General features: G+C 40.5%; 1 protein-coding gene across 1 annotated transcript; it reads right to left on the reverse strand.

Moving 5' to 3' along the window:
• Positions 1 to 5,294: 5,294 nt before the first annotated feature.
• LOC144060550 (G-protein coupled receptor 183) lies at positions 5,295 to 8,959 on the reverse strand. Its single transcript, XM_077580215.1, has 3 exons — positions 8,004 to 8,959; positions 7,367 to 7,875; positions 5,295 to 5,636 (listed from the first exon to the last, which is right to left on the reverse strand). The coding sequence occupies exons 1-3, from the start codon at positions 8,326 to 8,328 to the stop codon at positions 5,469 to 5,471; spliced, it is 1,002 nt and encodes a 333-aa protein (XP_077436341.1). The 5' UTR covers positions 8,329 to 8,959; the 3' UTR covers positions 5,295 to 5,468.
• Between the last annotated feature and the right edge of the window lie 508 nt (positions 8,960 to 9,467).

Genomic DNA, 9,467 nt, shown 5'->3' on the forward strand with positions numbered 1-9,467 from the left:
CGTTTGTTCAAAACAAGTCCGGCGGAGAGGCAGAGGAAGCGTTCCGACTTCCTCATGGCCGAGACGTGTGCTTGTGACTCACTGGGGGCCTCTCCGACGGTCATGCCCCTCGCTGACAGACCGCGCATGGCCCGCTGTGCCGCCTGCGCTATTTTTACACAACAATGCCCGAGGAAAAGTCGCCAACTATGTTCTCACACTGCTCCCGCCTTTCGTATTTTCAACAGGCAGCAAGTTATGATGCTAGTGATGACAAAGTGAATGGGAGGACATGCCTCAGAGCATCTCATGCTCATCATTACTGTGCACATCCTGACTTTAATAAAGGAAGTTGTGAGACAGACACTTGACAAAGGAAATCCTCTGTTGAAATATGCTCATTTTAATGTATCAGATGCTGTCATTCAGACATTTGCAAACAAAAAACCCTGTGGTGGGAAATATGTATTTTACCAAGGCCTTCAATGGAGACTTACCCAACTTAATCCATTCATTTTTCCTCCTATTTCCTTCTCTGAATATGTGGAATCAAGAAGTTAGTCAAGTGAAAAAGACCGCGTTCATAGAAACAAAACAAAACAAATACAGATATTGGTTTATTGACTTGTGACCCATTTTGAGCTCCCAGTACTAAATTTGGGGAATCCCTGTTCTCATTTGCAACAGTGATAATGGAAGTGAAAGGACCCAAACAAGGTTTTTGGGTGATTAGAGTATGTATTTTTATTTTTATTTTTTTTTAGGCATATTTGCATATTAATGAACTACAGTTTGCTTTTATAATCATTAATGCTAGGTGTGAATCTCTGATGTCCAAATTTGCTCAATTTAATATTTTTTCATAAACTGATCTTTAATGACAAAATGTTTGATAACTCATAAATCAATGTCTTTATTTCCTGAAAAATAGTGGTTTTGGAGATGCTAGAATTCAGCCCAACATTGATGAAATATGTATATGTTTTAAATTAAGTCAAAATACAGCCATTAATATCTAAAATTGAAAACAAAAGTGGGCATCCTGTGTGAAAATGTCCAAACTGAAAAGAACTCTCTGAAGAGCTGAAAAAAAAGAACCTGTCACTCTACATAAAGATGGCCTACCAGGGCCAATCCAAGGCATAAGCGAACTAAGCGGCTGCTTAGGGCCCTGTGACCATCAAGGGGCCCCAAGACAGAGAGAAAAAGAGAGAGAGCGAGAGATCGAGAGAGTGAGAGAGAATGCTTATGAGAGAGAGAAAAACATGAAGACTCAAATGTTTGTTTTTGTAGAATTTTTTTTAGCATAGTCATCCTATTTTCTCTCTCTCTCTCTCTCTCTCTCTCTCTCTCTCTCTATTATTGGCGGTGGGGGCCCCAAAATCCAACTTTGCTTAGGGCCCCATGGAGGCTTGGGCCGGTCACTATGGCCTAGGCTATGAGAAGGTTGACAACATCCTAGATCAGGGGTGGGCACACTCGGTCATCGAGGGCCGGAGCCCCGCAGGTTTTGGATGTTTCCCTTCTCCAACACAGCTGATATATAATCAGCTCATCAGTAAGCTCTGCGTAAGCCTGATAACGATCCTGGTGATTGGAATCAGCTTGGAAGAGGGAAACCTCCAAAACCTGCAGGACTCCGGTCCTCGAGGACCGAGTTTGCCCACTACTGCCCTAGATTAAACTGAGCTGCATACGGTGGCCAAGACAAACAATTTGCAGAAGTCAAGCACACTGACGACTTGGATTACTGGAACTGGATGTCTTGTGGTCTGATGAGACCACAAGCTCCATGATGTCATCATGGAGGAGTGGAAGAAGATTCCAATGGCAACCTGTTAACCTCTGGTAAATTTAGCCCAAGAGAGTTAAGACAGTGCTGGAAAATCAAGGTGGGCATTTTCACTATGGGGCATGCTCACTTTTGTTGCCAGGGGTTTCGCTATTAATAAGTGTATTTTGAGTTATTTTGATAGAACAATACATTTACACAGTTATATAAGCTGTATGCTACTTTTTATTGTGTCTAAGTGACATTTCTTCAGTGATGTTCCAGAATTGTGAGGGGTGTGCTCACTTTTGTGTGTACTTTACATAGTTGCAAATGGGTCTATAAAGTCCAAAGTTAGAACTGCGTTGCAAGTTTGAAAAGTGTGTGGTTTGAGGTAGTAAATAAGATTAGTTTATCCATGTTGTCTGGAGAAAGCCAAACCCCTGCGGACCAAATATTCAACACAACAAATTAATAACATTGAGGACAAGAAATATAAAAAGGAATGAGGAAAATTAAAAAAATAATAAATAAATAAAATACAAGGGAATGTGTTAACACAACTGTACAAATTAGGAGCAGGGATCCTGTTGGTTTGATTTGAACCAGTTTTTAGGTGAGTTTGGACGGTGCTAAATGTGGGTTCTTCTCAATATTGTACAAGTTATGTCATTCTATGTGTGTATTCTAATACGGTTTAAGAAAATGTGTATCTAAAAGGCATCTCACAATCATTATTATTATTATTTCACAGTTATTACTATTAACACATATCACCCTGACTGCCTGTGACGTTGGTGAGTGCAATGCACAGATAAACATGCGTGACCTAGAGCTGATTTGTTCAACATGCGGTTGAGATCAAGATTGCATTATTTGCACAGGAAACGACTGTGGCTTACTCCTTGTTTCGAAACAAAACGACACTTCAAAACTCGCAGCAGACTGGTGGGAATTTGTATTAAGTGAATTTAAAATTGAAGAAACAAAGCAATAAATATCCTAACTTGAAGACACAATTTTAAATGTTAAATAGCCAATAAAACTAGATTCATTATCATTATTACAATTTAATGAGGTCATGAACAAGAGCTGTATAAAAAAACAAAAAAACAGTTACTGTAAAGGTGGCTTGATGTTTGTGAGAAAGCAGTAGAATATTTGGCAACATTTTGCTGTGCTGTGTCATTTTGAATTTTTTTTTTGACTCACTCACACAAACACTGTCTTATAGGTGGAGAGGCGAACCCACGCCGACCTGTCAGCGTAGGCAAGTGACAGTACCACTCCGCCACCTGAAGCCCATCATTTTTGAAAAGTGCCACAAGTAGTGCCAAAGCAACATTTTGTTTGCGATTTTATAGCACAAAAACAATAATCATGTGTTTTTCAGAAAATAATGGAGAATATTTATTTATTAAAATTTTCGAATGACTGAAAGGTGAGTCACAAAGTGCAACAAATCTGCGAGTGATAAGATAAGATAAGTGCCTATAGTAAGAATAGTGACATTAATGAAGAGGGTCAAAGCGGTGGCCAAATCCTGATAATTTACTTATTGTTTTTCCAGTATAGTGGTTGCAGATGTATTTATTTGGTTATTCAATTCTATCTTGCATATAAAGGTCGGCAGCACAATGAATTGGTTAACACGTTTGCCTCACAGTTCTGTGCTGTGGGGTTTGAATTATTCCTGTGTGGAGTTTGTATGCTATCCCTGTGCTTGTGAAGCATTCTTCAGGTAGGGGAGACCGGGCGGGGTAAGTTGTCACATTGCAATTTTCTTCTCCACCAGATGGCGCAACGAAAAACTGGAATACTAGTTTTCTTGGTATAAATGGTCAGGGGTTGTGTACTGTCTGAGAAGATAATAGCACTTTGTGAGCTGACATGAGTGGCAGTTATCTGTTTTGCACAACCCAAAGTAAAATATTTCAACTTCATATATTTTGAAACAGGCGTCGTACATAGACAAATTCTAGCAGCAAATTATTTAGATTATTATTATTTTAGAGGAGAAATTCCGGCATTTTGTCATGCCTCAGTCATTGTTCTGTTTTAAGATAACTTTAAACTAGAGCAAGTATTAACCAACATTGTAGTTTGGGGCAACTTGTCTCAGTCATTTTGGGGTTTGTTGTCACATATGCAAAGAATGGGCCAATAAAAAATGCACCATGTTTGGACTAGCCAAAATTGTTCTTCAGATGATGAGTCTGAAATTAGTTTGCCAGGTTTTGTTTCATTGTTTAAAAATGGATTTTCCAGTTGTTGGAACTACAGTTTTGCTCACATGTCAGGACTGGTTTAAGTTTCATGATGAACCATCCATCCATTAACATTTTTTTATATAATTATTCTATATAATTTAATCTCAAATTTCCAGTTTCAGGGAAGCAAAATATGCATTTGAGCCTGAGAGCCATGACCTACATGCCAGCAATTCTTAAGGACTTTAATCTATTTCATAATATTTTATTCTAAAATGTGCTCAATGACTATGGTACAGTTGCAAGATCAATGATAAACAATTTCTCTTGATGTAAAAGCAAAACAAAAAACAAACAAAGGAAAACAAGGACAATTTTGTCCTTGTTTTATTAGTTGCAAAATCCAGTGTGACATCTTACCCCATATACTGTGACAACTTACCCATTGGTGGAGCAACATGTCTCATGTTCACTCACTGTATTTGATGGCTTATAACTTACTGACATAAAGTATGATAATTACATGAATACAAAAAATATACCTAAGACTTTGGCCTTTCATCGGATATACATATGTTTATATAAGATGTATTGTTTCCAAGAAATATATAAATGTATAAAAAGTGGTACAACTCGCCCTGGTCTCCCCTACTCTGGCTTCACCCCGTTTTATGAAAAATACAATTGATTGACGACTGTGTGAATCTGATGGTTGTTTGCCTGTCTATACAGTACTTAGTTTGTTTACCCTACAACTGGCTGGCGAACAGTCCAAAATCATCTGGGATTGATTCCAGCACACAAATGACCCCATGAAGACAAGTGGTACAAAAAATCGATGAATTAATGTATGATAGTGCGACCCTCTTGGACTTTGAGGCAGTATTTTGGGGAACAGTACTATGCTCTGGCAGAAGAGAGGTGTTGCAGCTGTGGTCGAGGTTCATAGGGTCAGTGAGAGCAGCAGGCAGCTTGCAGTTACAACAAGAAGACACGGGAGGACAGCAAAATATCAAATGACCCAGACTAAAATGTGATCAGTGCTGCATTCAAGCAGACAAAGTGTTAGTTTGACTTGTGAACAAACACATGCACGCACGCACGCACACACACACACACACACACACACACACACACGCACACACACACACACACACACACACACACACACACACACTCCTGTGCGTGAGCGTGTACAGGAACAGTACATGAGGAAGTGGCATTGGCATTCACCACAAAGCCTCCTACGCTCACGGCAACGCCTCTTACTGAGACGTGTTCCTAATTCTTTGCCCTTGTGATGTAACTAAAAAAGGTAAGGAGAATGACAGATGTTCTTGAGTTACATTTAATTAGGTACATTTTGTCACAAATGCACTAAAAGTTTCTTTAACCAGAAAGTTATGCAAAGTATAGTCAGCAAAGAAGGCACTAAAATATTAGTAAAGTATTAGAGTATACAAAACTACAATATAGAAGTGAAATTAAGCCCCCCTTTTTTTTATTTCTCAGCTGTTGCTACTGCTGTTTTCAGCTGTCTTGGATGAGGTAGCGTCGGAGCCAGAGCACAGGCGGTCCTTAAACAGGCTCAACATTTGTTTCTTGTACGTCTTAATGGCAAAGAAGTAGATGACCGGGTCCAAGCAGCAGTTGAAATTCATGAGTGAGACGGTAATCTGTAACAAAAGGATTATTATTACTATTGTCAGTAGTGATTTTGCATTGGGGAACGGATCCTGCAGATTGCACATATGACAAAGACCTGATACTTTTTCTTAAACATGTACAGTGATTCACTGCCTATTTGAGAATCAATATTCACAAATTTGCACATTTACCTTTTTTATTCCTGTGGAATCTAACCTCAGCTATTTGCTAAAAAACTAATAATAATTCATATATTTTAAAAACCCTCCATTCATTTCAATAATATGCAAACAAAATGTTCTATCAAATCAACACATTTTTTTTAAAATATACAATCGTAGGGCAGCACGGTGGCTGACTGGTTAGCACGTCCGCCTCCCAGTGCAGAGGACGTGAGATCGAGTCCGGGCTTCGGCCTACCTGGGTGGAGTTTGCATGTTCTCCCCGTGCTTGCGTGGGTTTTCACCGGGTACTCCGGTTTCCTCCCACATTCCAAAGACATGCATGGCAGGTTAATTGAACACTCCAAATTGTCCCTAGGTGTGGTTGTTCGTCTCTGTGTGCCCTGCGATTGGTTGGCAACCAGTTCAGGGTGTACCCCGCCTACTGCCCGAAGCCAGCTGGGATAGGCTCCAGCACCCCCGCAACCCTTGTGAGGAAAAGCGGCCAAGAAAATGGATGGATGGATATAATCGTAGATCTAGTAATCACTAGTTATATTGCATAGGTAGCGACGGTCCTTACAGGAAACAGACACATTTCCCCAACTTGTTATTGCTATGGATACCTGAAGGGCAATTTTACAAATGTAGAATGGTTTTTGTTACCGTATTGTTTGTCACCCTGAGACAGATGCTACCTTAAATATGGTAATGTAAAAAAAAAAAAAATCTGTAGTGTGGTTCATTAATTGTTTTTTAGTTCACAATTTACTAAGTAAAGGAAATTGCAATTTACTAAGTAAATTAAATTGCTTTGTAGGCTATTAAAGTAGTACTAGTAGTAAGGGACAGACTGGCCATTGGGATTTTTGGGAGTTACCCAAATGGCCGGTCCATTTTCAGGGTCACACCCCCGCGTCCTTCCCCCATCAATAAATATTAATCAGCGTATGTAGTAGGTGAATGTGGGACAGCCCAGCCCAGTCGACGTTTATAATTAATGCATGTCTGTTATCTCATCCTCCTCAATGTCCTTCTTAAAATATTTGGGTAAATCAAAACTTTTTTTTAACACAATCTATTTCATTTTTAAACAAAATCTAGAATAATTTATATATTGACAATCATATACCATGTTAAGTTTAAATAAATAAATTAATTAATGTTTGCAATCAATGTTAAACTCTTTTTAGAACAGACCCCAGCTATGTCACGGTGGTACCTACACAGTACAGTGCAAAATGCGAAAGTACGCCACCCATGTGTATCTTTACTCCACCTCCTCTTCTTCTGTGCACCTTGCTTGAGGAGGGAAAAAAAGTTAATTGAAGGCAATTAACTTCAAAGAGGCCGCTTGTTAAAACAGTCATAACAGTTATTGGCCCATGTCTAGGACTTGCCACTTTAGCTAGATGAGCTGCCCAATGACTATGACTGCTCTAGAGCAGTGACTCTTAACCATTGGGCCGTGGAGCGCCATCTAGTGGGCCGCAAAGTAATTTCCGTTATGTAACTTTGGGTCACGACGGCCCAAGGTAAAAAAGATAAAGAACCCCTGCTCTAGAGGATGGTTCTGGAATGTAATGAAGATGTCCTACCTGGGAGGACACCTTAAAGCCCCTCAGCTCCTCACACGAGACCTCATGATGGATCCTTCGGCACATGAACTGCATCACATTGAAGTGGTATGGGCTGAAGCACACGATGAAGGTGAGGAGGATGAGGAGAATGATGCTGTTGGCTCGTTGGTTCCTTCTCGATGCAGAATTCCGCTCGGCTGCCGCCCGCCGCAGCTTCAGGTGGACGCTGGCGTAGGAGGACAGGATGGCGGCGAGCGGGCAGCAGAAGGAGACGACGCAGGCCAAGATCAAGAAGTGCGGCATCCACTGGGAACTATCGAGGTTGAAGTACTCCATGCAGGTCCGTCTGCCCTCGTGATGCTGCAGCATGCTGCGGAACAGCAGAGGAGCAACCTGGACGGACACCAGAGCCCAAACCAAACAGCAGACCCAACGGACCATCTTGACCCGCCGTAGAGAGCGCAGCCGCTGAGGATGCACCACGGCCAGATAGCGGTCGAGACTGATGCAGGTCATGAAGCCAATTCCTGGGAAGAAACAACAAATTACAAAACTAACTAAGAAAATAAATGAAGGAGAATGTTGTCGAGAATATTTCACTGCTAAACCGTGGTTTGAGGTTATTGCTAAAACTTCGTCCATTCATCTTGTTTACCTGCGTACGTGTTGGCGAAGAAGAGGAGTGTGCTCATCCTGCACAGGAGGTCACCAAAGGGCCAGTCAAAATACAGGATGTAGTAAACGATCCTTCCCGGCAGCGTCAGCGTGAACAGGCCGTCGGACAAGGCCAAGTTAAGCAGGTATATGGCGGTGGAGTTCAACTTCTGCTTTCTCTGGCAGATCACCACCAGGACCAAAGCGTTGCCGCACACGCTGAAGATGAAGACGAGAGAGTAGAAGATTGGATAGAGGACCACGGCGGCTCGCTGGAAGACGAGCACGTCACAGCTGCTCTGGTTGGTGGTGTTGCCAGCAGCCATGGAGCTCGAGAAAATCGTAGTTAGGAATGATAAAGTTAACGATGCATTAAGCACTACGCTTAAGCGATGATTGACGGTTTATACTACCTCATGTGCTCTTCCAGTTGTGGCGTATAGTGTTGTAATACTTGGAAATGCATCTGTGGGCTCTCAGTTGCCACCTCTGTTTTTTCATGTCACGCACACACAGCCAGGCAGGCTTTTTGATGCACTGTCTACTGCAAAAACTCACTCATTCACCGCTTTACATGGCAAGATGTTAGATGTCGGTATGTTAGATAACTATCTATAGCTGTATATTTGTTTTCAACTTCAAAAAGTTGATTTTGCAATTTTAATCTGGAGTTTCAGTTCGGGAACCATATTCAGTTTTTTTTTGTGTGTTATACTCACAACTGTCCGGTCACATTAACACAAAATAAAAACTAACTTGAACTAACTAACCAATTCAAACAAATGGTCCAACAAACAAATAAATTAACTCAAACTAATAACTAATTTAAACAAATAAGATAACTAACTTAACTTACAAATAAAAAACTCAAACATCATAAACAAATTCGAACAGTTACAGAGAGACCAAAACAAAACAAAAGCTAACCAACAACCAAACTAGAAAAAATAATTCCAAACAAACTAAACACCTAACTCTCATTACAACAAATGAGCTAGCTAGACAAACAAAGAAAAAAAAATCTTGGATAAACAAACAAGCCAATTTGACAATGACTACAGCAGCATTACTGCAACGCAGTACCCGTAGTTAAAACTGTGTCGGTGCATGTACACATTGTGATACGCGTGCTTATGAGAGGTTAGCTTGAGGTTTCACATGTTCACTTAGAAGTAGCGGTATGGAGCCCCTCTGGTGCCAGGGTATGATTATTATTATTTTTGTGCTAATCTGTACCCACAGTTTACTCATCTGTACCCATCGTTTAGCACGTCAATAACAAACAAAGAAGAACACTCGAATATATATATACAAGTTTGATTTATTTGAAAACTGGAATCGTGTGGATTGTGAAACAGGCGAGAAACTCCATGCCATTTTGATTTTGTGGAGATGAAAGCAGGTTAAAATTTGTGTTTTTTTTAAGCTTCCACAAGCGTTTCGTCTGACGGCAGAAAATTGTAAA

The sequence above is a fragment of the Vanacampus margaritifer genome, chromosome 11, assembly GCF_051991255.1.
Source record: "Vanacampus margaritifer isolate UIUO_Vmar chromosome 11, RoL_Vmar_1.0, whole genome shotgun sequence".
Classification (NCBI taxonomy): domain Eukaryota; kingdom Metazoa; phylum Chordata; class Actinopteri; order Syngnathiformes; family Syngnathidae; genus Vanacampus; species Vanacampus margaritifer.

Excerpts from the sequence above, each read along its gene's own strand:
- LOC144060550 (XM_077580215.1), bottom strand. The coding sequence starts at position 8,328 with ATGGCTGCTGGCAACACCACCAACCAGAGCAGCTGTGACGTGCTCGTC. Across the intron at positions 7,876-8,003 it reads CTTCGCCAACACGTACGCAG|GAATTGGCTTCATGACCTGC; the intron begins GTAAACAAGATG and ends GTTTCTTCCCAG. Across the intron at positions 5,637-7,366 it reads GCTTTAAGGTGTCCTCCCAG|ATTACCGTCTCACTCATGAA; the intron begins GTAGGACATCTT and ends CTTTTGTTACAG.